Genomic DNA, 16229 nt, shown 5'->3' with positions numbered 1-16229 from the left:
CCAAAATGCTGACTGGCTACTGCTTGAGGACTGATGGGCTCTTAAGTGATTTTGTTTTTGCATTTTCTAATTTTTCTCCAATAAACACATATTACTTAAGTGACACTGTGAAAGAAGAGGGAAAAAAAAAAACTAAAGAAAATTAAATATAAACAAAGGGAAAAGAAAATTCCCATGTTTCCACCACCCAAAAATAGCCACTACTTAGAATTTAATCTTTCAAGTGTTTTTTTCTGTGTATATAGTTTTCTCATAAAAAAGGGCTCATATCACACAGTATTTAGTGCTTTTTCACGATCTGTTCTGCTCTTTTCCTTCTCAATAAATACATTTGAAATAGTTACATGGCATTTCACTGTTACACAGACATACAATCATTTATTTACCCAATCCCTTCATGATTAAATGTGTTAGGTTCCAGACCATATAATATAAGGTCTTATAATAGGATATTGTTGGCAAACTCCCTAATGGGCTCCATCTGGCTGAGATTCCTTTTTCTCTAAAATAAAGGCTGGAGAAGGCAAGGACATGGGTGTGTTCAAGGAAAAGGTTAGTCCTGCCTCTGTAAGACAGACTGGCTACTAAAGATAACCACAGTGGGGCCTTGCGGTATTCATCCCTGCAGACACTCCTGTACAGGCCCTTGGTATCCCCTCTTGGCAAAAATGGAGAGAGGCACGTACCTGATGACTTGGGTTGCCGCTCTCCTTCTAACGAGAGCCGCTCTGGTGTCCTGAGGAGGGACCTAATGCCAGGATTTTGATTGATCATATAAAATGGACAAAGCACACCATCTGTTGAAAGCAACATAAGAACTGGAGCAGGAGGAAGAGTCTTCTCATCACCTGTTAGAAAAGAAAACAAAGGTGACAGAAGATCCAAGTCAGTCGAAGGGCCTGGGCTCAGCAGGGGACAGCTGCCCCAAGCAACAGGCCTCTACTGGACTCATCTCTACAGCAGCTCTGTCGGTCTGCTCTGACCCAGATCTGAACAGCCTTCCACGCAACAGCCCTTCAAAGAAGAGCTGCTGCCATGCTCAGATGGCCACCGTGCCGCCAGCCCGCCACGGCAGCTCTGGCAGTCCTGCGGTGGCGCTGACCCTCCCAGAGCTCTGATTTTTATGTGTGTCCCAGTGTTCGGCTTGTAGGTTTAGTATTCCCATGACCCAGACAGGAGTCTCCAGGAAGTGACTGGTTTAGTAACAACGACAGATTAGACTCTTTGGAAAACATACAGGAGGACATAGGAAAGTGAGTCGAACTACTTTATATTCATTCACAGTTGAACCATAAGCATGTATTATGTCAATAAAGTCTTCCAAGAGAAACAGAGTAAATGACCTAATCAGATCAAGAGCCAGATCAGGGAAAAGGAAAGGAACTTAATGGTGCCTTACAGGGACATCTCTCTAAAATGAAGCATAAAATGAACATAAAGAGCAAAGATACATCTTGTCTCACTTTCGCATTTCGTGGGACTGCAGCCCTGCCCGGCCTCAGCAGGGGAGAAGACAGACCCAGAGCAGGTGCTCAGGCCCCACTGGGAAGCCTGGGCTCGAGGCCCTGATTTTCTAATCCAAGCCATCAAACTAAGTACCGTACACAGCACCTGCCTAGGGTGTTGTTCCCTTGGGAGGCACTGGGGAAACTGGAAGGGGCAAAGAAACAAAGCTATGAAATCTGGTTCTGTATTTCAGTCACCTTCTAAAGCACACACAGACACGCACACGCACGCGCACGCACACACGGTATCTGACCTTGATCACCTCAACGAATATCCATACAAATTAGACGAGTGCTGTCACAATGCACTGCATCTCACTCTTCAAGTAGAAACGTGTTACAAGTTAAAAGTGTACCACAGACCCGATTCTGTCACGAAAATACAGAGCTGGATTCCCAAACTAACCTCGACGGGAAGAAGACCGTTTCCGCACTGAGCGACGTCAGGCTGTACTTACTGATGGGGATTTCCACTTGGTTAGTATAATCTATGGCAACTCCCATAGGCAAGGAATCATCACTCTTGTCTGTCACAGGCAGCTCAGCTCGACTAGAATCCTCCAGTAGCCAAGATTCCCAGTTGTTCTGGAAAAAAGGACCAAGAAGAAAATGCCGTACTGGTTAGTGCTTTCCCTGGCACTACTCAAATGGGAGAGAAGAAAAAGGACAATTCACTTGGTTTAGTTATGTGCTGCCTGAGACTCTGAAATCTGGAAAGAGCCTAAAAGCTATGAGTCCCCCAGCAGGCGAGGGGTTACTTTCCCAAATCAACCTCTCCGTCTGTTCCCGGTGTACAAAGTTCCTGCCTTGTGAATGAACCACCACCATCGTGAACACTTTCTGAAGTACCGTCCACCACAACCAGGTAGATTCCTGAACACAGTGGGTAATTCTAACAGCTGCACTCGGCTGGTCAGTACCTGTTCCTAGAAATCCAGGCTGGGGACAAGGAACTACAGGTGATCTCTACTGCAGTCCTGAGCAGATCTTATACACTGGCCAGATGCCCTGTGCTCACCTGTCCATAGAGACAGAAGGTAACCTAGACCCCGGAGTCAGTCCCTTACACTGGTCAATCTTCCTGCCACTGGATTCCTTGAGAAACCACCATGTCTTTCCAATAAACTCCCCCTTTGCTCAAATTTGCTTGAGTGATATTTGTTCCTTGCAACAAATGATTCCTGATTTTTAAAAATCATGGACATTTTGTCCAACTTTTAACGTTGACCAAATCTGAGCAGCATGAATCAAAGGGGAATAGAGCTCAATGAGAAACAGAAGAACAAAAAGCAGATCAGAAAAGTGAACATAATTGCACTCCAATGACTTAGCTATGGATAAACAATAGTCACATTCATAACATAAGCAAAATTGATTCCAACTTTGAAAAATAATATATAGACAAAATAAAGAAGGCCTGCTAATCACTACAGAATTCAAATAATATCAGTCTTGATTTTGCAGAAGACAAGACACAGATGAAGGCAGGAGTAAGGGGAGGTATGTGAAAGGCAAGGGGGCTGCCAAGATGCTCTTCTCTCAGAGTGGAAGATGAGGAGATACACTATATAGTTATACCATAAGAAATGAAGGTAAAAATTATCACTTGGTTGGCTCAAAGGTAACCAATAGAAGAAGAAACTAACACACCCCTATAACCCTACTGAGAGGCGGGGGGAATGGTTTGAAGGCCACATATGAGCTAAATCCTCATTTGCCACCAGGGCCAATAAAGTGTAAAATTAATCATTGACAACTAGTCACACAGCAGATTATTTTTGAGGGATAGGGAGGTAACCATTGAAAGAGAAAGTTTACATGTTAAAAATGGTCCCCTTTAGAGAAACAGGACAGATCAGGACAGGATGAGCAGTAATGATTTTTCACTTAAAAGCCCTTTTTCATTATTTGATTTTTTCAACCATGAATGTAAATTATTTTGGTAGAAAGCAGAAATAGAAGTATATTTTTAATGTGTGAATACATAAAATATTTTTGCTACTAGGAAATTACTACTGAAGTTAATCCAAGATCAGCATATCACACTGCTGACATCCGGCCTGTGACCCCAAAGTCACCTCTCCAGGACCTGATAAGAGCTATGCACTGACGGTGGGCCACCTTGCCGCCCAGAGAATGGATAAATGTTGTCTGATTGAAAAGGTATATGTAACTGTGCACGGGGTGCACAAAATATCTTTAAACTCAAAATATCTTTAAACTTGAAAAAGAAAAATTTCTGACTGAGGACTTCAAAGAAATGGTCAGAATTCAGATGTATTTTGTAAGTAGGCCAGACATTACCTTTTAACAGATGTGAGATATGAGAGAAATAGAGTCAGGGATGGCACCATAATTTTTGCTTAAGCAATTGATTGAATGGAGATTAACCTACAAAGGGAAAAACTTGGAGGGGCAAGTACTGGGAGAAAAAGGAGTTCAGTTACGGACATTATTAGTTTAAGACGCCTCTTCAAGGAGTGGTCACTTAAACATTTATATTTGATAGAAAAATACTCCTGGAATAAACTCCACTTGCTCACTGCACACGATTCTTTCATTTAGTATCCTATTTAATGTAGTGATATTTAATTTGGGATTTCAGATTCAGTGTTCCTAAATACAGATATCACCTTATCTGTATTTAATGGGTCCATAAATTGTTTCCTTTTCCCTAGTTCACTATTTAGGGTATACCAAGGCACCAGTCCAACATCACAGGAGACTTCTGGAGTCTAACTGGGTATTCAAGTTGGCAGAGTGGCTGTCCCAGCAGCTGTATTCAAGGATCCAAGCTCCTTCTAGCTTGTGACTGCACAAGCCAGTACTTTGGTCCTTTGCATCCATGTGACAAAGGGAAAAACAAATGGAGGAGGCCTATAGCTTCACAGGCCAGGCCTAGAATTAGCACGGAAACTTCTGATCCCATTGCAATAGGTGGAACTCAATCCATGTGGCCACACCTAACACCAAGACGGCAGCAGAAAAATAGTTTATCATTTTAATGTTCAGAAGTAAAAGAAATTTTAGGTCATTATCCTGGTTTTCTTAGCAATAAAAAAAAAAAATCTTTGAAGTTGGTAGACTTCTGATCCACTTGGTTTTGATTAGTTTAATATGTAACTGACCCACATTCAAAGCTCTCTGCATTCCTCTCTCACAATCCTTTACAAAGTGCAGCAAAAGTGCTAAATTTGGCTCACATTGTACATCAAACACTGTGCTGATTGGTCATCTGTTGCTCATTAACTCTTCATTCTCTCTTGTTCTGTAAGCACAGTTCTAGGTTTTCATGTTTGTCTCTGCCACCATTTCTGAGTAGTCTGCAACTGCAGCTTTGAGATTCTCTTTGACGTGAATTATTTCAAACAGTGATTTTATATACATGTATATACATTTACCAGTATTTCCATTTTGTTTTGTTTAAAATTGTATTATCATCCAGCTTTATCACGGTATCATAAACCGTGCAATGTCTTTTCTATATTTGACTTGGTACAATCAATTTTTCAAAATGTCTTGTGGCTTCTGGAAAGAAATGTTTATTCTTGATGTACAGCCAAATTTACTACAACCATTAACTGGCCTTTACTAATTATATAACTGAAGAAAGAAAGAAAGGAAGAAAAGTTTCCCTCTCACTGTGCCTCCTGCGGAGTCACTCTGCGTAGCCTACCCCAGCTCAGGGCGGCCACACCCGGACCCCCTCAGCCCACTTCTGGCCTGCGAGGAGGACAAAGCAGAAGAAGGGAGACTGGTGCTTAGACACACAGGTGCTTTTAGCTTTCTGGTAGTTTTGCAAAGTCAAACAGGAAGTATTTCTGATGAGTCTCAATTTGGTTTGATTTGCATGTCTCTCATCTATAGTCACGGATGGGTTATAGTCAACTTAACAGAAAAGGCAGGTTTTAAGTAACAGGAAGAAAACAAAGATGGTTAAACAGAACAAAGCAGAAAAAACCCCCTAGGCATACAGCCAGGTATACCTAGGTACACATCCAGCAGGAAAAACCTCCCAGGTAAACATCCAGGTGTACCCACTCCTACTGGAAGCTGATTACTAGTATGTATCCACACACGTGGATGCAACCACACACAGAAGGGCTTTTTATGACACTGAAGGAACTGCTAAATCTGACACCCATGTTTGTCCAATGCAATACCCAAGCCATTTGGCCCAAGGCTCTGTGTCATTTAAGCTTTGCTCTTATCCAGAAACTCATTAAAAAGGATGTGACTTCATCTAAAGCTTAACCTCATAGTTAACTCCCTCCAAAATCTTCCTCAGAGAAGCATCACATAAAAGGGACAAAAGCGAGACATTTACCTGGCTGCTTTGTCGAGCAAGGATACTAACTTCTGTTGAAGCCGCAGATGCTGCCAGCACTAAATCCCTTCAAAGAATAAAATCAGAAGACCATTAAATTCAAACAGCAACAGTTCCACCTTGACTTAAATCAGTGGTAACATCTACAAGGATTTCCTCAAAATGTCAAGGAGGAAGTCAAGGTTTTCTACATGGTTGAGGAAAGGTAAGAAGATTTTCAATGTAAAGCTTTACTTTTTAGTTCATAGGCTAAAGCCCTGAGACTCAGCCAACTGCCTACCTAAGACAAAGGAGAGAAACAACAGAATCAAGGCAGAATTCCCAATAAATGTGCTGCCCTGTAGAGAGGATAACATAGTTTGAGGACAGAAGCTTTGCTTCAAGTAATTTATCTTTCAAAGAGACACTTCTGCTCAGAGGAAAACTTTTAATATGTTCCTTACATATCAGTACTTTAAGTCATCACTGGTATTATTGGAAAAACTGGATTTTTAAGTTGAGTATATATTTGAGCTAAATAATTCAAGATTGGGGAAACAGAGGCAGTAGTCAGAAAGGCATTATCCAGCATCAGCTGAAAATATGTTCAGGGCATCTCCATCCTCTATTTTCCTCTTACTGAGAGGAAACAGAACAGAACAAGCAGGACAAAGTGACTCAGGTGTGAGCTGACGGTGAGGGCAGAAACCCCGTCCCTGGGTACGCGCTCACCACTCCTCAACGTAGCTGAGGTAGTAATGATGCTGCCTCTCTGTACAGCTGCCGTAGCAGGGCTCCATGAAGTTCACAAACACCTCTGGGTGCTTTTCTTCTTTTTTCTACAATGAACAGAATGAGTGAAAAAAAAATCTCATGGACAATTTTTCTTTAATCCTACACAGTTAAGGATCTCAAAAAATTAAATCATTTTAAGTTTTATGAGAAAATTCATGTCAAAATCTATGTCCAAATATACAGACATGATACAAAGGCAGCAGTGAGCAGCACAAAGAATAGAAACATTGGTCGCTGACCAAACTGAATTCAAACTTTTCTGTCACTTCATACGGACAGATTACTCAACGTCTGTTTTCCCACATGCATGACGGACCTTAAAACCTCCATCAAAGGCTGTTGTGTGACATGAATGGACATAAGTGAGGCGTCTAGCCCAGCACTTCGAACATAAGCAGGAGTCAGCAAATGCTAGTATTAATTTATTATCCCTGGGAACAGAAAACCTTAATGACATCTTGAAATAGCATCTTAATTTGGTTGGAATTTTAAAAATATGTTTATTATCAGGAATCCAAAAGAGTTAGTAAAAACAAGGTACGTTTTTTCATCTCAGATTGGCAAAGATGAAAATGGTAGCACTGCATACTGACACACCTGTTGGGTGACTGGCAGTCCCACTGGGGGTAGGAGTATAAACGGATACAACTTTTCTGAAAGATACTTTGGCAATGTTTTCAAAAGCCTATCAAGAAAGCATATACTGCTTGATATAGCAAATTCAATTCTAGGTATTAATTCTAAAAAAACCCCATAACTCCACAAAATGTACATTAAGGAACGTAAGCATTCTTTAAAATAGGGAAAAGCTGAAAACACGCTGAGTAACCACCAGGAGAGGAAGCGCTAAATAAACTGACTGTCCAAAAGCAAAATTCAGATTTTATTGACATAGAAAGATGCCTGCAATTTACTCAGTAAAACAAGGCTGCAAAACAGAATGACTAGTGCAACTCCCACTTTTGTTATATTTAAACATTTATGTATGTATTCAGCATGTTCCTAGACTTTGAAGGCTAGCAGGATTTGGAAATGGAAGTCCTGTCTCACCTGCTGTTTTTTTTTTACTGCGACTGCAATTTAGTAAGACGCTGTGGACCTTATTATTCATGTCCATCCTTCTTCATTGTCAAAATGACTCACTCCCTCACTTAAATGGCTCTTCCTCAGAGGCCTTCCTTGACCATCTAATCTAAGCGGCACCCCAGTCATCCTCCGCCCCTCAGCACTCCTTGATCCAACACTTGTCTGTGGACTAGCATTCAAATGCAACACCCACAAAAGCCAGGACTTTGCCTTGGTCACAGCTGTATTCTCAGCTCTAAACCACACTGTGTGGGCAATCAATAAATATCTGACAAATAAATAAGTCAACAAAATTTAAAAATCAAAGTATTTTCTTGCTTTTCTAAAATGTCTTTATCAGGTTAACATCTACCATGACTCACAGTTCACAGCTTGAGCAAAGGTAAGTTTTATGACTTTTTTCACCCTGTGACTCAATAGAAGAACATGCTCTAAGTGGACACCGTAATTTGGTCCCCAGGCCCATGGTGCAGCATTAAAATCTTACACCTCGAGTTGCACCACCACTGACATACGGAAAGGAACCTGAAGGCATCCCTTTCATACACATACCGGGAGCAGAGCCATCACCACATCTGGGGAAGTTTCCAAGGTTCCGTCTGCAGCAGCATATACTATTGTGAATTCGTATGTACCGATCCACAGCACATCCAGAACTGAAAGACACACATTCTAGTAAAGCATCTTGTGTTTAGATTAACCTCAGTATATTATAAAATTAACACCTCCTGGATAAAAAACCCAACTGCTATGGCTTTAACAAAGGTCCAGATTTCACTGACTAAATATAATTCACAAAGACTCAAGAAGCCCAAATTTATCCCAAAGTGGTATTTTTTTTTTCTGATGGATTACAATCAAGGCAAATTATGAAGAATTCTAAAAAACTAGGATCCACATTTAATGGCATTTACCCAGAGACGTAGACATCTACCAGAGGATTATTGTTACAGTGACTTAATTAGCTAAGAGAAATAATGAGTTTTCATACATCAACACTGCCTTGAGCAGGTATACAGTTACATCACATGATCTGAAATTTTAGCAATACAGACAGCAGCACCTCGTTAGAGGTCAGCCCAGTAAGAATCAGATGTGTTACCTCTGACGGGATGATCTGACTCATAAAATGGAGGACAGGGAATGACTTTTTTTTCCTGCAAAGTCTGAAATAGAGATTTGAAAAGAAGTGTCAGATATAACAAACCGCAAAACAACGAGACTGCCAAATACAGTATGTTCCCCTAGAAGCCACCTAAGTCTCATGTCTCCAGCCAGGAGAAGATGAACACAGAGAAGAGGGGATGCCTACTTCTAGAACCCCATCCTACAGAAATGCTCACATGAACGTGATTGGATGTAGGTATGAGGATGCTCAACGCAATACCATTTATAGTGGCAAAACCACTCTTACTGATGCAGATAAACATCAGTAATGCATGGATAAGTCAATTACAGCACATTTAACAGCGGACTACTACGCAGCCATTCAAAAGAATGAAGTAGCTCTAAGCGTAATGAGATGGAAAAAAGACTTCAATATACTATTAAGATATTTTTTAAAAAGGCAAACAGTAAAATTAAACCAACTGTATTATCTTCTTATGCCCTAAAAGAATATGTGCCAAATTTCACATTACAAGTTTTTGTGGTAACAAAAAAGAAATAAACCTTTAACCTGACACCTATTCCACCACATTCACACTCTGCAGCCCCTCTGAGAACAGGAGGAACGCACAACAACACAGGCTTTGACGTTGCCTGTGAACCGATCCTTCCCACCCAGGCTTGACTGGACATACATGTATTCTCTGTCAATTTACACTGAAGAATATTCATGAGTGTTATTGCTGGAAGCCCACAGTGAGAGGACAACAGAGTGGACATGCAACAATTCTACCCCACATTCACACAGGTACTGACAAATTTGTTGCAATCAGTGCGAGTTACATTTTAATAGGAAAAAAACATCAAAAATACTCCCAAACCACCTCCAAAACAGTAGGCAACCTAATTTAAAAAGTTCTGAAGTCCAAGGGAAGACTTACAGGAAGATACTGGACCACAGTTCCATTCTGTTTTCCCACTGCCAGCTGCTTTCCCTTGGGGCTCCAGCAAACTGAGTAAAGAGAATGCCACCAGTTAAAAACTAAAGAAAATGGAGCAAACCAATGAGATCTGCACCAAAACACCTACATAATCACTACCTCTTAGTCCTCTGTCAGCCCATGAAAGACTGTGGGATCATCCTTACTAGGCAAAGTAAAAGAAGAAAAATCATTTTGATAATTAAGCCAATTGTGATTTATCACTGGGCCACTGAATCAGCTACTAAAAATGCTTTTTCAAAGGAGTATTGCCCAGGAAGCTGTAAAGTATAAAAACTCTGTAGTCTCTAAATACAAGAACAAAGTTTTCAAATATCAAGAAATCATTCTCTTGCTCCTATTTGATGTTTTCTAACACTTTTCTGCTGAAGATACAAATGTCTGTTTCAGAGTACGAGCTTTTCAGATCGAAACAATTATTTTCAAAAACACACTTCTAAACCAGCTATACCAAAATATTTTTCTTCAGAAAACCTAAGAACATTCAAATTAAATTATGTATGCTGTTTGGTATCAAGGACATTAACTATGGAAATACTCTTTCCAATTCTGCCAAAAAACAACAAATACAACAAAAAACCCAAATTTTTTTTCCAGAAATTAATTTTTAAATAGATTACCGTTAGTATATGTTACAGAGTAGAAGACTTTATTACCCACCAGACGTTACTCCCACTGTGGAAGGAAGAGTCGCACACACTTTCACTGTCTCTGTGACTTGGAGGACAGCAATGCTGCCATCAGCCAGACAAACTGCCACCATGGAGGAAACAGTAGGGTTCCACTTCATATCGATCACCATGCCCCCTGCATCTTTCAAAAGCTTATGATAGGCAAATGGGCGTTTCTGCTGCTTAGCCTTTTAAAACAAATGCCCAGAAACCAAAACAAATAAATTAATGAAGAGACATTCAATAGTCAAAGAAAATTCTGGAATATGCAAGTTTTCTCAAATTACAGTTCACTTTTCTCTGTGACCATGAAAAAATATGTAGCTGTACGTGACAACCTATTTGTTACAATTTTAAAACAACTTTGAAAATGGCCATTATTTTAGCGTGCTAGGAGGGACTCCTAACACGTGCACACACAAATGCAAAATAACCAATAAAGAGCAGACACTGAATTAACATCTGGGCTCTGATTCTTAGCAGTGCTGCGCCCTTGAATTTTAGAGTGCTCTCACCTTAAACTATTGTACTTATTTTAATTGGTAGGCAGAAGCCTCAAAAGGCTTCAAATTTCCAAAACAGCCTCATTAAAAGAAGCTTCTTTTACTTCTTCTACTTGTGGTAGAAGGCTAACAAAAGATTAATGATATAAAAGGTACCAAAAGCAAACAAACCAAAAAAACCCCCAAGCAGTGCTGGGCCCCTGAACAGGTACTAAAACTCTCTGGGCCCGTTCCTCCGGCAGGGAGATGAAGAAGACAGCACCCACGGTGCAAGGCCATGCGAGGCAGGCCTGACAGGAACAAGACACGGAAGGCGCAGCACAGGGCCTGGCACACAGCCAGCACACACAAGCGCCACCATTGACTATTAGCTTTACCAAACGGCCCGGGATGGAGGAACACTGCGTTAGGAGGCCAGAGACCCAGGATGTGAGAGCTTCGGACAGTATCTATTAACTCTACCGTCTCGGGCAAGTCACCTAAGGATCCCTGGACCTTGGCTGTCTCACATGTAAATGAGAAATGAAAACACCTTGGGGCAGGCGGTGTCACGAAATAATTTCTTTCTTCTTTGGGTGGGAGGGATAATTAGGTTTTTATTTATTCATTATTTAAATGGAGGTAGTAGGGATTGAACCCAGGACCTCGTGCCTGCTAAGCATGCACTCTACCAATGAGCTGTCTTCCCTCCTGAAATGACTTCTTGAAGTCACTTCTATCTCAAAAGATCTATGATTCTATAATTAAGAACGTTTTAAAAACCCATATTTTAATCTAGAAAAAACTCAAAGGTCAACCAAGAACTTCTAGGCTATGATTCGATCCTTAGGTCCCATGTTGACCTTAGGTCCCTACAGTTTCCCGGCAGCTTACCTCATTTGAGAATGTGCGAACATCAAAAAAAGCAATAATGGAACCATATTCACTGGACATCATGCACACGGAAAGTGTGAGGTTATCACAGCTCAGGGCCAGATGGTGTATCGGGAATTTCATAGGAACTAGCAAGCTTTGAACTTTATCAACTACGAAAACATAAAAAAACACAAAGCAGAAAATGGAATGTTCTAAGCAGAAGCCACAACCCCTCTATTCAGGTCTATGTGAAATAATTTTCGCATCTACACAAACATACGCACACAGCCTGCTACCTAGCTGTGCAGATAAATCTTAGCTGTCTGACAGATGAGCAACAATGCACTAAGTATCCTGGGGGCCCTTCCTCACGTGACCTGGAGACACTACCTGCAGCTGTCGCCCTTGTTGAAAATACTGTCCTGTCCTGTATTTTTGCAACAATGCTCCAAACAGTACACATTCCCATTTGTTTGGATGGTGCTGCTGTGTCAACTAAAGAGCCGAGCAACAAAACTCTTTTCCTGGAGAGTCAGAAACCAAGTTTAACTGAGCAAAAATTTTAAAAAGCAGGGCAAACTGTTCCTCTCTCTGAGCTCAGAGGGGAACTTCATCAAAAGAGAAATACAAAGGACCAAAGAGAACACCCAGAAAGGCTTCCCACAGCCCACCTAGAACTTATTCTCAAGGAATTGATCCCAGGGCTAACAGCAGTTGTAATTTTAGTACCAGGATGATTCCTTGGGAAGCAAACTGCGTTAGCAAACTTCACTACACTCCTCTATTAGGCAAAATAAATCAAGTAACTTACCTATCTTATTGGGATCATCTCCAGGTTTATTTTGAATAAGAAGATTTTTAGTAGGGAAAATCTGCAACCCACTGGCTCCACCAGCAAAGACCAGGCCATATTTGTTGGACACGGCAAGCAGACTCGAGCGTTCCTTGGGCAGCTCCTCAGGGGAGTCAAAGATTCTCACCTTTTTCAGTGCTCTAAACTGAAAATCCTGTGGGGAGGGGTCAAAACAAGGGGATTCAGGAAAAACAGGAAATTAAATCACACGTCACTATATTCCAGTACACCCAATTCCAGTACAATAAAGTGTTGATATATTACCCTGGGTCTCAGGATTCTGGGGCTCAGTCGTTTTAAAGCTTCTTATGGTATCACGGTACCTGGCATAGAGCTTATTAGTATTGACTGCATAAAACAAATTTAAAAAAATTCTTTCATGAAGCCTTCCTTGACTAATCCAGTGAACACTAATCTTTTCCTTTTCTGAATTCCTAAATTATTGTCTGAACCACCACACAAGCTGCACTTTATTATTTATAATCTTGTCCTATTTCAAGGTATGTATTGTCTTATGATCCAAAGTAGTGCTTAATAATTTGTTGGTAAATATTGAAAACACCCCCAACTACCCGGTAAGCTCAAACTACTAGTGCAGTATGCAACAAATATACATGGAAACAATGACCACCGAATGATAACAAAGTCTCAAGAACTAGCGTACCTGTTATCAAATGCTAAACAAAACTCCCATCACAGAAAAGGGCACATATGATCAATCTCTCAGTGTTCAAGACCTATAAACATACCTAGATGCTGCGAGGACATCTAAAATCAAGTACAAACCCCTTAATACAGGCTGTAAGGCCAGCACGGCTTGACCCGTCCACCCCTAGTGTCTCACCTCCAGACACTGGGCTTCCCTCCCACAACTGCGTCAGCCACATCCAGGGCCACCTCCACTTTTCATTTCCTTCCATTTTCATTCTCCTTAGTACCTGAGGGTCTGAGAGCCTTCCCCAACCTCCTGTCAATGCCTGACTTATCTAGTCTTTCATCAATTTATCTATATGCTTTCAAAGAATTTTCAGTGTTACCATTTCTTGGTGAAAAGAGTTCTATAAGTTTGCAATCATTATGTTAAATTGTATTATACTTGGCTTGTTTTTTTCCTTCAGTTCTAAACCTATCTTTAGGTCAAGGTTTTGGTGAAAAAAATATGTGGTTATACTCCAAAAGTGTAAAAGCCAGACAGCCTTTCTCAGCCTTCATTTTACATTCATGGTGTTTCATACAGGATCCTTAACACCCCACAAACTAATTTCCTTGGATTCGATGTTTAATACATATTTGCTAAAAGATTAACTGAAATACTCTTAATTCCAACTCAGTACAGTGACCAGAAATCCATAGTTTTCCAGGTGAGACCATACAATTTTCTATCTTTTTTATTAATTCTCATCCTGATAATCCCAAATATCCTACGGGGGTCTTGTAATCAGTAACTCAGAGGGAGACTATCATCTTCTAAGTCTATGGTTCTAAAACCTTTTTTCCTTCTGCTCCAGCACACCCGAGGAATACGGCACACACTCACTAGGTGGCTGGCCCTTGGCGTGATTAAGAAGAAATAAGGAACTACTACTGTCAATATGGTATGGATTACTACTCCCTAAATGCATTTCAGTGACCTGCTGTTCAAATGCCTAAAAGCTTCCTACACCTTATTCCCTTTCAGGTGTTTATAACCATCATTTGGATCACCTGGCTCTCTCAAGTTTCCTGACTTCAGGCTGATTTCCAATACCAAAAACAGTCCTCTGACTCTAGTTAACGAAAGCTTTGTGAGATAAGTGATGAACCCTGGCTCTGCATTAGGCAAGCCTGGGCCACCTTAAATAAGTACTAGTACACTGAGAGTAAAGAGAGGGTCTTAACACCAGCACCCCAATGTTCATAGCAGCACTATTTACAACAGCCAAGTCATGGAAACAGCCTAAATGTCCATCGACATATGACTGGATAAAGAAGTTGTGGTATATTTATACAATGGAATACTATTCAGCCATAAAATCACAACATAATGCCATTTGCAGCAATACGGATGTCCCTGGAGAATGTCATTCTAAGTGAAGCGAGCCAGAAAAAGAAAAAATACCATATGATATCACTCATATGTGGAATCTAAAAAAAAAAAAAAGAAGACAAATGAACTTAAATATAAAACAGAAACAGACTCATAGACATAGAATACAAACTTGTGGTTGCCGGGGGATGGGGGTGGGAAGGGATAGACTGGGAGTTCGAAATTTGTAGATACTGACAGGTATATATAGAATAAATAAACAAGTTTATACTGTATAGCACAGGGAAATAAATACAAGATCTTGTGGTAGCTCACGGTGAAAAAGAATGTGAAAATGAACATATGTATATTCATGTATGGCTGAAAAATTGTGCTCTACACCAGGAATTGACACAATATTGTAAACTGACTATAACTCAATAAAATTTTAAAATTAAAAAAAAAGAGGGTCTTAAAAACAACAACAAAAACACCTGGATTTCAGTCCGCTTGTCAGATGTAGCTTTGGGTAAGTTACTTTCCGAGCCTCGATTTGTTCCTCTACAGTAACACTACTTCGTAAGGTTGCTATAGTAATTATCAGTGCCTGACACAGAGCATACGCTGAAGAAACAGTAATTACTATCACTACTCCGACCACCACATTAAAGTAGCTAGGGTAACTCAAGAGACTCTCACAAGACCAACAAAGGACGGGGAAACTGCATTCTGTGGGGCTTTCACGCCGGCGGCAAGACAGAGCGCTCCAGGACGCGTAGGTGAAAACTCTGAAAGCGGCAAACTGTTCGAGGAAGCGGGGGGTGGGGCGGCCGGCACCCGCGCTCCGCAGTTCAGCGGGGCTCCAAGGCAACGCCAGAACTAAGAAGGGAGGGAGGCCCTGGCCAGTGTCTGACCTTCATCTCCCGCTCGGGGATCACGGCATCCATCTCGTCTCCCATCGCGCCGCCCTCAGTTGGTCAAAGCAGCCACCGAGGCCGCCCGCGGCCTTGCCGACACAGCCCAGGCCTCTCCCAGGCCAACTTCCTTCCCTCAGCGCTAGCGGCGCTCAGAAAATCCCTCACTTCCGGCGCGGGTTGGTGACGCCACACACCTTGCTCGGCGGTGTTGTCTGCGAAGGCTGAGGGACCATCTGAAGCCGAGCGCCTTCCTGGCCGCCGCTTGCCATTGGCCGGACCGAGTAGGGGGCGTGGCCGCGGGGCTCGTGCTCCTTCACCCAGGAGCGTCCAGGTGCCATCGCCGGGATTCCACCGGAACCGGCTTGCTTCGTGTTGGTCACACTCACTGGGCGATTCATGCCCGTGCCCTCCTCGCTCGTTTTGTCAGATTTCACAGTAATCCTCGGATGTAGGTGGTTATTAACAGTTCCGATTTCAGAGAAGTTAGGAACTGGACAAATATTTCCAAGGGGCAGCTCCTGGGAGTCTTTGGAGGGGGAGTGTGGAGGAAAAAAATTCAGAAATTTGGTGACGTGGGGCTTCGCCACGGAGACCCTTGTGTGTCTACCCACGAAGGTCGAAAGAG

At 41.6% G+C, this 16229-nt stretch overlaps 1 protein-coding gene across 6 annotated transcripts in view; it reads right to left on the bottom strand.

Moving 5' to 3' along the window:
* NUP214 (nucleoporin 214) overlaps positions 1–15761 on the bottom strand; it is a 90806-nt gene extending 75045 nt beyond the window's left edge. For 4 of the 6 annotated variants that reach the window (XM_031450716.2, XM_031450718.2, XM_031450717.2 and 1 more), the window contains exons 1-11: positions 15602–15759; positions 12641–12836; positions 11848–11999; positions 10461–10659; positions 9741–9811; positions 8795–8858; positions 8245–8348; positions 6544–6650; positions 5833–5899; positions 1964–2090; positions 687–848 (exon numbers count right to left, since the gene is read on the bottom strand). In XM_031450716.2, coding sequence (XP_031306576.2) covers positions 687–848; positions 1964–2090; positions 5833–5899; positions 6544–6650; positions 8245–8348; positions 8795–8858; positions 9741–9811; positions 10461–10659; positions 11848–11999; positions 12641–12836; positions 15602–15646 — 1294 coding nt within the window. In that variant the 5' untranslated portion in view covers positions 15647–15759. Of the gene's footprint in view, positions 1–686; positions 849–1963; positions 2091–5832; positions 5900–6543; positions 6651–8244; positions 8349–8794; positions 8859–9740; positions 9812–10460; positions 10660–11847; positions 12000–12640; positions 12837–15601 lie in introns of all 6 variants that reach the window. The other 2 variants (XM_031450720.2, XM_031450719.2) reach the window with 2 other exon arrangements.
* Between the last annotated feature and the right edge of the window lie 468 nt (positions 15762–16229).

The sequence above is a fragment of the Camelus dromedarius genome, chromosome 10 (assembly GCF_036321535.1).
Source record: "Camelus dromedarius isolate mCamDro1 chromosome 10, mCamDro1.pat, whole genome shotgun sequence".
NCBI lineage: Eukaryota > Metazoa > Chordata > Mammalia > Artiodactyla > Camelidae > Camelus > Camelus dromedarius.
Note: the sequence above shows the minus strand (reverse complement) of the source record. Positions and strands in the feature narration are given on the sequence as shown.